Below are 15317 nucleotides of genomic sequence, written 5' to 3'. Positions count from 1 at the left end.
TAACGGCCACTAGTGCAAAACCCTAAGATGAATGACGACTGACTTCACAAGCCCTTTCAGTGGGCCTTACTCAACACAATATTTGTATTCTTCAAAGAGGCAGTTCCTAGAGGTGCACAGATCCTGTCTCCACAGTAGGTTGGATCATTTGGCAGCAAGAAGAGCCTCTCATGGAAGCCAAAATAACCCCCTAAACAAATCATCCCTTCAGTAGACTACTAGACAGCTGATGGGAAGGAAAGTTCATGCAAATAACTTTCTACCACTTGACTTTCATAACTCCCAATTCTTAAGACCTTCAATCCTCCCATTTATGGCTTAGAATCAACTGGGAGTCAATCCAGCTCTGGACTACAATATTCTCTTTTGTGGCTATAGATTTTGGGATGGTACTGGCCTTCTGAAGTATGGGGAACACACTCAGAACAAGAAAAACTATGACGGAGGCTCTTCTCAGCAACCAGCAGAGTGTGCTGCAGGAAGCCTTCACTGTCCCCTTGGTTGCCAGTGTCTTCTTATTTTGTAATATCTGGGAACCACGGTCATTTCTTGCTCTTTATGGCTGATAGCTGAATGATGTTGTCAGAGGCAGGGATTATAAAGTATCCTTGAATCTCACCCTTTAAACATTTTCTGGGATGATGTAAATAGGGAAGCTTGTGTTCAATGCAAATGGTATAGATTCCACTGGGAGTAGAATCTGTGCCCATCTTCGGAACCCATTTCTTATTCCTATCAATATAAGCCTCCCTATTCACATGTTCTCTATTATTTGCTCAGACTGCCCATAGAACTGTACATAGAGGGACCAGACCCTGTCTATGTAGATCTCCCCTCTTCTCCACAAAAAAGGCTCAGCCATATTTCTGGCATGGTCTCTTACACCACCACCCCCGCCATGGACCTTAAGGAGGCCTCTCTGCAGTCTGTGCTGAGGAAGGAGGTAGAGAGTGGGTGGACTGGGTGCAGGGCCAGGAGATGTGCACAGAACCCCCTCTCACTGTGAAAATTGTATTTAGACTGTTGCCCCTTGGCTTTGTTGCTTTTTGCCTCTGTCCCTCTCTCTGTTCTCACCTGTCTTCAGTTTCTGTGTGTTCGTCTTTCCTGCCTGTGCGCACGCACACACAAAACAATACTCAGCAAAAAGCCCCTCTGCCCACATAATCCAAAACTCCTAGGTGCTCTGTTAGGCCTTGTGTCATGGAATGTGGCTCCTCTCCCGCCTTCTCCCCACAGAAACTGCACGAACTCCAGTGGTGGTGCCTTCACCATATCTTTTTATTTTAAAAGTTCCTTCCACCTTTTTCACAGCCATCCCCATGCAACAGTCTATTTACATTGTTAACCTAGCTTTTGGCCCTCTCATCAGGGCCTGAGGGGAACAGAAGACTCCCTACTCTGAGCCTCTGTGTGGCTAAGCTCAGCTACCCCTGTTCCTCCCTCTCTCCCCTTTACGCTTCCTTCCTCTGCTTCTTCTTATCAGCCTTGGGCTGGTGGGGTAATTGGCTCAGCTGGCCAGCCTGATTAACTAATTCCCCCCATCAGTTTTCCCCAGGGGAACTAATTCATATCTGAGTGATCAGAGTGCAGGCTCACCTGTTTGCACTCTGTCATGTCGTGTTTTAGAAGTAGCCCTTTAGCTGCCTCACAACTATCTTAAGCGCCCGGCACATTTACACATCAATTTCAATGAGTTTTTAACTAAAGACATAACAAGGTTTAACCCAGCTCATAACAGCATCCGCAATCTCAGCTTCTCCCCATCATCAGGATGAGGCCTAAAAGGTGCCATCTAATAATCCATCCCAAACAGAAAAAAAAAGAAATAATTTAAAAAATTACAAATGGTATAAACTTACAGTGTCTTTCAGTCAGACTGTCAGGGCAGGAATATAGGTGGCTGGGCCTAGTGGTATGTGTAGGGTGGGGGCAGATCCTCATGACAGCTGGGGTTCAAAACAAGGAGGTCAGGAGCTGAGTGTCAGATACCATGAAGGGCAATTTAAGAAACCCGAGGTCAGGCTCAAGATACAACAGCTGGGTGAGCACTATGAACCAGGGTGGAGCCCAACCATATGGGCAGCTTCCTTTTCCTCCTTCCTGCTTAAATAGGGGGAGCGGGTCAATCTGGCACAGTGGTGTTCCACCAGTTGGGACCCAGGGCTGGAGCCTTCTATCTAAAGTGGGCTTCAAGGAGTCCCAGTTCTAGCTGATGCCAGTAAGCATCAAGTGGAAGACTGGAGCATGATGTGTCGTCGTCCCGCCCCGGCCAGGAATCCTGCAGACCCAGGTTTGAGACCCATGGGTCGTGACACCACCCTATGCCCTAGAGACATCCACTGGGCAACATTGGTCCAGGTTTCTCAAGGTGGTTCCTGTGGAAGGCTCATACCTGGGTGGGGGCATGAAGATTTTCTGCTGGCTCCAGGTCCACCCATCAAGGCCATAGGCCTCTCAGTCAATTAGATACTAGAGCCTACCTCATTTCAGTTTGGCACCTAAGACTTTCTGAATGATGTATTCTTCATGCCCTGTATACGCACTGGTGGGAGGGGTCCTGTGGGGAAATGAATTCTCTGAGAATGGTTTTAGGAGTGATACATAGAACACCAGGTGGATTCTAAGGGATTGAGGTAGGTGGAGCTTGAAGGGAACCAGATTAAGTTGTTGCCAGATTTGATAGGGGCCAAGGAATTGGTAGTCAAACTTACTAGAGAGTCTGTCCATGCGAAGGTTCTCTGTCGAGAGCCATACTTTTGTCTCACTGAACACGTAGGGCTCTGCTAATGAGGCTGATATATGTGTGCCATTAGTAGTCTTTCATTTTTTCGAGGTGTTCCTCACTTCCTCCTGGATTTCATGGATCCATTGTACTGATCTGAGGTGGTCAGGTTAGAGGAGGTCTTGGGTAGCTTCGGTGAAATTCAGGGTTGTACCCAGAGTCAGTGCAAAAAAAAGGGTGGGGGACTTGGGTCCATGGATGCCTGGTGTGCATTATTATATGCAAACTCCACATAGACCAAGTGAGGACCAATCATCCTGGTGATAATTGACATAGCATTGCAGGTACTGTTCAAGGATCTGATTCACCTTCTCTGGCTGTTCAACTGGGATGGTAGGTGGAGGTGTGGTATGTATGGATCCTCAGTAACATAGTTTCACGCTAGAACCGGGAAGTGAATTGTGGCCCTTGATTGGTGGTAACATGATCAGGGAGGCCATGGAGACTGACTATGTGGTTTATCAATAGCTGGGCAGTTTCCACAGCAAAGGGTGGACCAGTGCAAGGAATTAAGTGGGCCCTCTTGGCAAAGTGGTCTACCACAGTCCAAATCTGGTAATTCCATGATGAAAACTAAGGCAATGGCTGTTTGGGGTCAGGATGGGGTTTCCAGAGGTTGGAGAAAGTTGCAGCGTTCATGGTTTAGTTCCTTGATAGAGGTGCATACATCGCAGGAAGCAGTGAATGCCTGCATTGTGGGGCACTGTGACATTACCCAGGATACAATCTGGACTGCTGAACAACTGTGTTCTCTCAATTCTCCACCCTTCGGTGCCTTTTACACTGCTTCGCTGTGAGAGTAACCACTCCTGGTCTGCTCACACTCTGCCTCCAGCATGTAAATTGCTCCCAGCTATACACTATGAATGCTATGGACAGCCACTCTTGAATTACACTGCAGAACAACAACAGCAAATTCCCAGTCCCAGATTTTCCCCCAGAAATGTGTTTCTTGTACAGCCCAGCCCTCTCCTGGAAAACACAAGCTCATATAAAGTACATCATTTTATTAATAGAAAATGATACACAAATTCTATTATCTCAAATGTATTTTCCCAAACACTTCAGTCCAAACACACTGGTTTAGATAAAACAATAAAACAAGTTTATTAACTACAGAAAGATAGATTTTAAGCGATTACAAGTAATGAGGCATAAAAGTCAAAATTGGTAACAAAGAAATAAAAGGTAAAATGCAACTAATATGTAACAAGCAGCTAAGTAAATTCAAAGCAAAAGTCTCTCTCATGCCAGGCATCAGCAGTGTTACTGGCTGAAATCCTTTCAGACAGGATCCCTCCCTCAGTCCAAAGCTGTTTCTTTGTTCCTCAGGTGTTGTGGCTGCCAAGGGTAGAGGAAAAAAGGAGGGATAACTTGGGTCATCTGTTCCCCATTCTTATACTTTTCTTCTTCTTTGAGAATCATCTCCAGCTGGAGTTTAGGAGACAGGAAGTCTGTGGGAAACTGTTTCTTTGCCAAGATGTAAATTTTTCACTCACACGCTTTTTCCTGCCAGTTAACAAGGTGATAGTTCATTTAATTTCATTGTCATCTGGCTGAGGCATCAGTTTATCTATTGTTTCCGAGGAATTGGTTTGTGGATGCTTTTCTAAACTGGGAACATGTCTCAGTAATGTTATACCATAGAATTTTATAACTTTACATACAATGTTGCTGCACATATTTTACCAGGACAACAATGATCAGCAAATTATGAGTTTTCAAATGAAACCTCACAAGCTGTACTTCATACAAAATTTATCATAGTCTTGTAAAAGGGGTGAACATAGTTGGTACAGATTGTCATAGGCACATTTGAGGCCAGCAGAAGAAGAAGGACACTTGGCTCTTAGAGCACCCAAAGTGTCTGATCAGTGGGGAGTCATGGCTTAACTGTACAACAGCCACTCTTGCTGGACCCAGGGGAATATAAATACAGTTATTCGCAAAGGTGGTTACTTCCCAGGTGTCGTGCGACTCTTTGTTTATATCAGCCAGTTCATTGGTCGGAATCCCCGAGGCAGAGACAGAATGGATAGTGGCAGAGAGTTGCATTAAGAAAGTTTCAAGGCTTGAGAATGTGGGTCAGTTGCTGGCTGAGGTGTCGTGGGCTGGTACTATATTCTCCCTTTTGGGGCAGGGCATTGGCTTTGCCATTTTTAGTCCTGGGGCAGTATGTCATGGTAAAGCTGAATTGTGAGACGAACAAGGCCCACTGGAGCTGTCTTTGGTTCGGGGCCTTAGCCCTGCAGAAATACTCCAGGTTTTTATGGTTGGTAAATATTTGGACTGAGAGATGAGTCCATTCTAAGTAATGTCACCACTCCTCAAAGATGATTTTGATTGCCAGAAGTTCTTTATCTAGGATCTTGTAGTTATGCTGTCTGGGGGTAAGTTTTCTAAAGTAATAGGTATGTGGGAGCATTACTTGTTCAGGCCTGTGTTTTTAGGAGAGAATTAGGCTGGAGCTGAATTCCAACAAAAGCTTGCGTAACATCTGGGTGGGCCAATATGGGAGCCATGGTGAGGGGTGCAATTTGCTTCAAAAATTTTGGAATAAACCATCAATAGAAATTTGCTAAACCCAAAAAACACTGTAGATCATATATATTGTGGGGAGCTGCCCAGCCATGGACAGCCTGGAGTTTGTGTAGGTCCATCGTGATTCCCTCTAGGAACAGGATAAAATCCAAGAACTCTTGGGAGACCTGGTCAAATGCACACTTCTGGAGCCTGGCATAAAGACCATTGTAGCCTCTCCAGAACAGTTCAGACATGAATGGTGTGTTGTTCAGCATTGTCTGAAAACACCAATATATAGTCCAGACAGACCATGGCGCACAATCCAATATGTCTCGTAACACATTGTTAATAAAATGTTGGGAGTTTGCCAGCACATTTGTCAGCCCTAATGGCATCACTAAATATTCAAAGTGGCTGTAGTAGGTTCGGAAGGCAGTCTTCCATTCGTTCCCAGCCCTGATGCACATGAAGTTGAAGGCTTACCAGAGGTCCAGTTTGTTGACATGTGGCCCCTACACTGTCCAGTAATTCTGGAATCGGGGTCGAGGATACCGGTTCCTGATCATTATTTGGTTTAAGGCTCAGTTGTCAACATAGAGTTGGAAACTGCCATTTTTTTGCCCTCGATGAAAAGGACCAGTGCACCAGCTGGTGAGGTTGACTTGAGGATGACCCCTCCAGCCAGGTTCTCCTGGAGGTATTTACTTAGTGCAGCTAGCTCAGGTTCTGACATGGCATAAATCCACCCAAATGGTATTTACACTCCCAGCTGCAATTCTGTGGGGGCAGTCACAGTCCTGATGTAGAGGGAGGGTATCTGTGATCTTCTTTTCAAACACTTTGGCATAGTCATGATATTTAAGGTGGAGTTCTGAAGTAGAGTTGATGGGCATCCCTACTTTGGTGATCATCCCTGCCTGAAGCCCCCGAGTGCTGGGGCAATATTGGTTTGTTTCTGACAATACTGCTGACAGAATTTTGAAGGGAAACTGTCCTCCTGTTCTTACCAATGAAGGAGGTGATTATGAAGAGTCTGCCAAGAGAAGCCAAGAATCAGAGGGAAGTGCAGGGATTGAATGATGCTGAATCGAAATATTTCTTAGTGCTCCTGGATAATGGCTTCCAGGTGGACTGTATCCTCAATCACTAGTCCTGAAGACAGATGGGAGCCATCAATATTTTCCATAGGTCCAGAGTGGCTTTGTGTCACAAAGGAATCTGCAGGGCCTGGGTTATCGCTGCATCTATGAAACTGTCAGCTGCTCCTGAATCAATGAGGGTTCATTAGATGGGAATCCATTGGGGATCTCCAGGGATGCGCAGCCAGATAGGCACCTGCAAGTGGGAAGCCCCTGGATGGAGCTGGGTGCATGTCCCAGTCAGGACTGAAGTGCAGGGGAATTCTTTCTTCACACAGCCCAGGGCAGTCCTTACTGACCCTGAAGTGATTCATTTCCTGGGTTCCTTGGAGCTTGCACAGGACAGGGGTGAGCTGTCAACAAGCCAGATCCACCTGCACTGGTTCAGCAGATGAAACAGGCACTGGTTAATAGTACGTGGATGGGGGCTGGAGGGACCCTCATTTTCCTCCCTTCATTCCTGTAACTGAGTATCTATGTGGACGGCAAGGTCAGTGAAGGTGTCCAGACCCATGGGCATCTCCATGTGGGCCAGTTCATCTTTGATTTTCTCCTGCAGACCCCACCAGAACTGGTACTGCTGCACTGCCTTGTTTCACTCCATGGCCACAATGAGATGATGGAAATGGGCCACAGAGTAAGCAACAGTTACCCTGCCACTGCCAGAATTTCCTTAGAGCAGCCTTGGCTAAATGTGCACAAGGTGGGTCATTGAAGATCGCTCATATAGATTGGAGGAAGGTGTTCCAATTTGACAAAACTGCTGTTACTCTCCAGCAAGGGGGAGGCCCAGTCCAACACCTCCCCCACCAGCAGGCAGATTACCAAGCCCATGTTGGCCGGGTCAGAGGTGTACATCTGGGGATGCAACATGAATAGAAAGCAGCATTGGTCCATGAAACCCCAGACTTGCTAGTGACTCCCATCAAATTGCTATGGTAAGGGTTCTGTGGGCCCAGCCTTTCTGTCCCTCCACCCAGTCATTAATTTGAGCTATCATGTTGAATTGAGCCAAATAAGTCTCCCAGAATTTTGCCCTGAAAGATACTGAGTTTTTTCATTATTTGAGCTGGGACAACCCCCCAGTCTCTCCCTTTTGGGCCCCGTGGGTTACAAACAGGATAGAAAACAGCTGAAAATGTCCGGTCTTACCCAATTCCTCTCGCTGGCCCAATTCCTCATCCATGTGGCCACTTTCCACTGTAGTCAGTCACCCTTTAATTTCCTTCTGGAGCTGAATTTTTAAATCCATAAATCCTTGATCCAGCTCATCTCAATTAGCAAATTCCAGATTAGCTATAGCTTGCTTGGTCTTCATTGTTTTATGGAAAAACTTCTGGTCTATGTCAGAAAACTATGTCAGTCAGATTGCTGGTCACCTCACCAATCCATTTTACCATTCCAGACTGGGAGTATTGCAGCTGGAATTCCCAATCTGTCCAGATGCTTTGTAGTTGTTGCTCCAACAGAGTTCTCACCTCCGCCTGCAAGTCATCTTTGAGCTCTTTCTGGTAAACCTCCAGATGCTCCTTTAATCCCTGTTGTGAAGCCTCCAGCCCCTGTTTCAGGTCTTGTTTTAAATCATTTTAGTCCTGTTATAATTCCTGATGACCTTTTTTGATCTCTACAAGCACCTCCATTATTTGTTCTATCTTGGTTCAGCAGGAATACCAGCTCACAGTCTCACTCCTTGGAAACTGGATCTCACTCCTCACATCAGTGTTACTCATTTCCGACCTGTGCAGCTAGTCAAAGTTTAGAGCCCTAGGAATTTTCCAGCTGGAAGCAGAACTTGATGCAGTCTGATAGTTTCTTTGATGCAATCTTGTTTATTTATAAACAATGTACAAAATCCTGCTTCTCCAAATGCAGGAGGAACCAAGAACAAAAGGAGTAGTTTCTTATCTCACAGAGATATCTTCTTATCTCTTTAGCCAAAAACTCTCTAGCTTTCTCCAGGGTTGCACTCTGTTCTTCAGCTATTGGTTGGCTTTGTTGTTTTTTGCCTCTGCCTTTCTCTGTGTTCTTATCTGTCCCTAATTTCTGTGTGTTCTCCCTTCCCATGTGTACACATATGAATGTGCACACACAAAAAACAACACTCAACAAAAAGCCACTCTGCCTACGCAATCCAAAACTCCTGGGTGGGCTCTATTAGCCCTTCTTTTGGATGTGGCCCCTTAACTGTCCCACAACTATCTTAAGTGAAGGGTATGTTCACACATCAATTTCGATTAGGTTTTAAAACAACCCGTAATAAGGTTTAACCCCACTTATAACAATATGAGCTGTATCTTTCCCCGCTTTGGGTGTCCCGGGGCTGGGAAGCAGGAGAGGAGGTAGTGGGCCTCTATACAGATAGCTCTTGCTTCCTGCATATGCCCCAGAAGAATTTCTAGACATCTTTCAGCTGTAGGGGGTAGATCTCATAATCTTGCCTATGAAGAGAGAAACCCCATCTCTCCCCAGGGAATCCCTCTCCCACAGTCTCCTGCCATCTGTTACTCCAGTCCAGGGAATGAATTGGACCATTAAGAAGCAGACCCAAGGTGGCTTCTCTTCTTGTTCAAGTCTCTATTTTTGTGTTTGTTTTCTGTGTAATTTAGGAACCTCTTTGATTCATATTTGGATGCCTTTGTTACCCAGTGGATAGTTAAATACCTCCATTGAGCAAGGTAATCATGTGGCATGGAGTACCATGAGCATTGGTCCATGAAGTTCCATTCTTACTCTCCCCTAGCTAGACCAGGTGGGCTGTAGTAGATACCCACTGTTTTTGTATTTTGTTCATCATCACTTGCATCCTTGCCCCACAGGTCTGCCTGGTGGGGTCTGCCTTGTCAATACTGCCTTGCAGTAGCTTGCTGGAAATGTAAATTCGTTTGCCATAAAATGGCATCCTTTTCCCCATTCTCCTCCTATTTATATACAAATACTTTAGTATAATGTTTGTCTTCATGCTTTATTTCAGAACAGTCCCATCTTCTGCTTTACTTTTTACATTGGATGTTACTTCCCCGCACACCCCCAATTTTCACTGATTTCTAAAAGCTGCTGTTGCTGCATCATACTTGTCTTTCTTCCTGAGATGTTATTTCTGCAAGAGAGTAACATGCTAGTTGTGTTTTAAGAATTTAAAATTTTAATAATATTTAGCAGGGAGTTGAAATCCATTAATATTATAAGTACATACTTACAACTTCTTTCTCCCTCCTTAATCTATGTTTGTTGTAATGGGACAGTTTCCACATTATAACAGCATGGGCTCCCCCTACTGGGGATTCTTGTACTTACATGCTGAACCCATTCTCAAAACAAAAAATTAGAAGTATTGAGCTAAGTAACTAACTTCTGAAATCCCCATCAGTTTTCTCTCTCTTCCATTTTGAGTTTCTAATTCTGATATCCACTTTTCCCCAAACAAGTTCAGCTCTATACCTTAAATAACTTGGATTCAGAGTCTCACATCTTTCCTCTCTGATTAATATAAGTCCCAAGACAAGACTATACCTGTTATCCAAAAGCTAAGGCCAATTTTTTCATAAATGATCACTAATTTTGTGTGCTTCAGGTGTAGCTAATGAGAACTAAGGGATCACAGAGCCTCAGAAAATCAAGCACAAGATGTCTCAAGTTGGACACATGAAAATGGAGACACCCAAATTAGCGAATGCTTGGGAATATTAGTCTGGACACTTCCTCTGAGCACTTCTTTCATCTCCTAAAACAAACTATTCTGAAAAAACACACCTCTGCAGCTCTCACTCAAACCACTTAAATCAAAAAGTTCCTAACTATGTAGTACTATTTCATTTAAACTACTATGAACTCTGTTTTATTCCACACTATTGAAACCATTCCATATACTCATATACTATGCTGAATAAACCATTTTGTATATTGAAACCATTTTTCTGCCCAGAACATTAGGTGATTTTTTAATAAAAAAGATAATAAAAGTAAAACTTGTTACTATTTTATTTAAGGTAATGGTAAAATGTACACCAAAAGTGGAATGGAATTTAACATGCATACAGTAGTTTAAATGAGATGGCCTTGCACTGTGTGTGTGCATAGTATAAATATGGAATACATTATAAGATTATATTGGTATGGGTATGAGATTCCTGCATTACTCATGAGAGATGAATTATCCAAATCACACCAAACAAATATGAATGAAACCTCTATCATAGCACTCCATTCTATATTCTACATGGGTAGCACACAGTACAGGAAAAATATTTTAGAAACACTTGACTGACTGACTGACTTTTTCTACTTTTATTGAAAGGGAAGAAGATGTGCACCTGAAGGTACCAAAGAACATCACAAGTTTGAAAGGACAGAAGGAAGCACTTAACTATAACTGTGCCATTGAAACTTTGGGACAGATGAAGCATCTTAACTGGACAACTGTAAAAAATGAACAGGATAGCATAAAAGTGAAGTTTGAACCTAATACAAATGACAAATGTTTCATGCAAGAGGAATCTCTCAATTCTAACACATTACTTTTAGGTGTTCAAAACAACTGCAACACAAACAACATTTGGACTTTAAAAAATTCATCAAGTTCTTGTTCTGTAAATCAACGCATGAATACATGTCCGAGCAGAAAAGTTGGACCATTCTGTAACAGAGATCAAAGTCTTTTAAATTTAGCATCAACCTGTCCTTCCCACTGGGGTACTACAGAAAATTGCCAGTCTTATTCAGGCTTACAGCAATTTACAGTGGAGAACTACACTACAGATCCTGTGAAATTACAACGTCCACTGATGTACCCAGAAGCTCTATATGACACAGTATTTCCTCTAGATATTCCCATCAAAACTGAATATGATTCTGATTCTGAAAATGTAGCTGATAGCTACATGATGTCACAAAGTCGAGTCTGGCTGGATGAGAATGGTATGGTGAAAAAGCAGCTGATTGGCTACCCTAACATGGTGCACCTTAAAACAGAATCAGACCTCAGTGAGCAACTGTCTCCTTGTCAAAAACCAACGCACTGTGTTTACACACCGCACAATTGGCAATGCATTGTAACAAATCATACCAACAATATGAATATAAACAGACCATGTAAAGGGTTACATAACAAAGAGATGACACAGGTTTGCCCCCAGAACTCTGCATGTTTGGAAAGCATCCATGACTTTCAGCCTACAGACTTCTACAATCAGTTCTATAACCCCAATTCAGTAGAAGAGAAAGAGCAGAATAACCAGATTTTTAAGATGCAATGTGAGTTTAAAAATCCCTGCTTGGTTCACACAATCAAGCGTGAACCCTTGGATTCTCCACCATTGTCTGATAATGGGCAGGATGGAATAGAGATGATCTTCCCTGAAAATGCATTACCAGGTCCTGTGTCTCATAAAACAACCGAATGTACATTTTTACAATAGATTTTGTAGCATCTGGAATATTTATGATATTGAAAAACAAGACAAAATTGTAGATTATCTTCCTGTGGACTACATGAGTAACTACAATTAAAAACCAAAGGGAAAAGATTTAAAAAAATATTACTCTCTTTGGGATCTTTGGAAATGGAGTGAAGTAAAACCACATATATCATGGCAAAGTGCTAATTCAGACCTCCTTTAGGTGTACCAATTTAACTTTTTCAAGCTTCCGTTCTTATCTGTTGAATATATGAATGCATTATTAATGTACAACTATATCTTCCTCTTGCCTTGTTCTATTGTTCATGGCATGATGTGGGTGAAATCCTGGCCCCACTGTGAAGTCAATGGCAAAACTCCTATTCACTTCACTGAGACCAGCCTTTCAACCTGTGAATCTAAGGTTTATATTTTTAGTTTTAGTTTCTCAGCTATTGCCTTCTCCCCACATAAATTTAATCACCTTCAGGCAAGGGCTTCTCAAACTACAATTGCTTAATTTAAAGGAAGACCATTATAGTGATAGACTCAGGGACCTCAATCTATTTAGCCTGACAAATAGAAGGTTAAAGAGTGATCTGATCACAGTCTATAAGTACCTACACGGGGAACACACATTTAATACTGGACTCTTCGGTCTAACAGACAAAGGCATAACATGATCCAATGGCTAGAAGTCGAAGGTAGACTAATACAGACGGAAAATAAGGCATAAATTTTTAAACAGCGAGAGTAATTTCAAAGGATTGTGGTGGATTCTCCATCACTGGCAATTTGAAATCAAGTTGGGATGTTTTTCTAACAGGAATGCTCTAGGAATTATTTAGGGGAAATTCTATGGCCTGTGTTATACAGGAGGTCAGACTAGATGATCACAATGGTCCTGTCTGGTCTTGGAATCTACGAATCTGTTAACTCAAAATCCAGTCACCTTACAAAAACAAGCTACAATTATTTTCAGTTACTATACCTCTTCTTTAGTTATCCTGACAATTTTTATGTTTTACCAGTCACATTTCCTCTATTAAAAATATTAATCTCTTCCCTGTTGCTGTTTGGAAGATCCACATAAAAAAGAAGAAAATTTGACTAATTATCCATTATACAGGGGAGATGGTGACACACAAATTCATACACTTACAAAAATTGTGTTACGTGTACAATTAATAGGAAAAAAATCAGACAAATGTTTTTAATTTGATGATGTCCCTTTAATTGGTCACTATGCTGTCCTCTGACTTCATGACTAGTTCCCATGTCTTCGGGTGATTATGGGAACAATTTTTCAAAAGCACCTAGGAGTACATCTGCATGGCAATAAAAGACCCACTGGCCCAGATCAGCTGATCTCGGGCTCATGGAACTTAGGGCTGCAGGGCTATAAAACTGCAGTGTAGATGTTCGGGTTGTATCCTGCACTCTGAGACCATGCAAGAGAGGTGGGTCTCAGAGCCCAGGCTCTAGCCCAAGCCCAAACATCTACACTGCAATTTTTAGCCCTGCAGCCCAAATCCTGCAAGTCTGAGTCTGCTGACCCAGGCTCTGAGACTAAGTGCAGTGGATTTTTTATTGCAGTGTAGAAATGCCCTAAGTCACTTACATGCTTGTGAAAGTTTTGCCCGAGGTCTCTTTCATGTAGAGGTTGCTGAGTTAATTTACTTGTGCTGAAAATAATATAATGCAATCTACAACTTCTATTTTGTTTTTTATTGTTCGCTTCCTGCACTATTGTTTTTAAATTGCACTATTTCAACTTTAAATCACTTTCCCATATATAAAAGGCATATTATGAAGAAAATGGTTAGATGTTTTTGTGATTTTTATAAAGCTTAGAGTAAACATTTTCTTATTCAAAGTGTTACAACTAATTAGAATGCTTTCATTTCAGTAACTGCTTGTCAGTAATGGTGAGATTGTCATCAGTTATCAATCTGGCCTGAGTAAGGGGCAGCATGTAGTTGCATTGCTCCAGAAGTACAGCAGGGATGTACTTCTCTGCCCCACTCCCGTTCTCTCATCTGCAATACAGGTAGGCCACACAGGGAAGTAAGGGGCACTTTGTGCCCCCTAATATCCCTGCATTGGCACAGACGGTGACAATCTTGCCCTCATACTCTACTCTTACAATAACAATTTTGGGACTAATTCAGATTTTAGTCTAAAGATGGCGTAATCCATGCCCCCATCTGGATCTCAGTGTTTATGTTTCCTAAATTTAGGACCCAATCCTGCAACTTGTTCTGCACAGACCATTCATGTGGACCCCCACTGAAGTTACTGGGGTTCTGTGTGGCCCCTAGGATCTGCTCTTATGGAACAAGTTCCAGGACTGGGACTACAGACTTTTTTTAGACTGCTTTAGACTAACTTACTTAGACTCTCTCCCATTTACCAACAGGTAACTCACACCCTGCCTAACACATCAACTCTGAATTTGACCCACTGGACCTGATTCTCCACTGCCTTGCACCTTGGGTAGTCATTTAAATCTGTGCAAAGTGGGCATCAATTTTACCAGGTCAGAATGGTAGCATTTTACACTTACTTTGGTTAGATGGAAATGACGACAGAAGGTGCAAGGTGGGTGAGATAATATCTTCTATGGGACCAACTTCTGTTGGTGAGAGAAATGCTTTCAAACTACTCAGAGCTCTTTTTCTTTATGTACTGTAGAACCTCAGAGTTACAAACACCTCAGGAATGGAGGTTGTTCATAACTCTGAACAAAATGTTATGGTTGGTCTTTCAAAAGTTTACAATTGAACATTGACTTAATACAGCTTTGAAACTTTACTATGCAGAAGAAAAATGCTGCTTTTAACCATCTTATTTTAAAAGAAACAAGCACAGAAACAGTTTCCTGACCTAGTCAAATCTTTTTTTTAAGCTTTCCCCTTTATTTTTTTAGTAGTTTATGTTTAACACAGTATTATGCAGAATTGCTTTTTTTTTTTTTTGTCTTTGCTGTTGCTTGATTGCTGTTCCAAATGAGGTGTGTGATTGACTGGTCAGTATGTAACTCCGGTGTTCATAATGCTGAGGTTCTACTGTAGCTCGAAAGCTTGTCTGTCTCACCAACAGAAATTGGTCCAGTGAAAGATATTACCTCACCCACCTTGTCTCTCGAATATCCTGGGACCAACATGGCTACAACTACACTACATACAGAAGGTGCAAGGCAGTAGAGGCTCAAGCCCACTGAGACTGAGTGTAAGGGAATCTAAAATGATATAATTTGCATGCTGAGATGCCAGGAGGCAGGAGTGTAGCAAGAAAAACAACTCATGGGAGGGTATATAAATGTGTTAGTTAAAGTAAACCAACATCTTCAGGCTCCTAGGTGTGTAAATTACACCAGTTTACACTCCTTTGTCAGAGTCTAAATTAGACTCCTTTACATTAACTTGCATCATCTTAGAATTTGCTCCACTGGTTTACAGCTAAGCTGTTATCAGATAT

At 42.5% G+C, this 15317-nt stretch overlaps 1 protein-coding gene across 1 annotated transcript in view; it reads left to right on the top strand.

Annotated features, from left to right (window-relative positions):
- AHRR (aryl-hydrocarbon receptor repressor) overlaps nucleotides 1-14635 on the top strand; it is a 123545-nt gene extending 108910 nt beyond the window's left edge. The window contains exon 10 of the mRNA XM_043538832.1: nucleotides 10739-14635. Within this exon, the coding sequence (XP_043394767.1) occupies nucleotides 10739-11858 (1120 nt within the window). The 3' untranslated portion in view covers nucleotides 11859-14635. The remainder of the gene's footprint in view (nucleotides 1-10738) is intronic.
- Nucleotides 14636-15317: the final 682 nt, after the last annotated feature.

This window comes from Chelonia mydas, chromosome 2, assembly GCF_015237465.2.
Source record: "Chelonia mydas isolate rCheMyd1 chromosome 2, rCheMyd1.pri.v2, whole genome shotgun sequence".
Classification (NCBI taxonomy): Eukaryota; Metazoa; Chordata; order Testudines; family Cheloniidae; genus Chelonia; species Chelonia mydas.
Note: the sequence above shows the minus strand (reverse complement) of the source record. Positions and strands in the feature narration are given on the sequence as shown.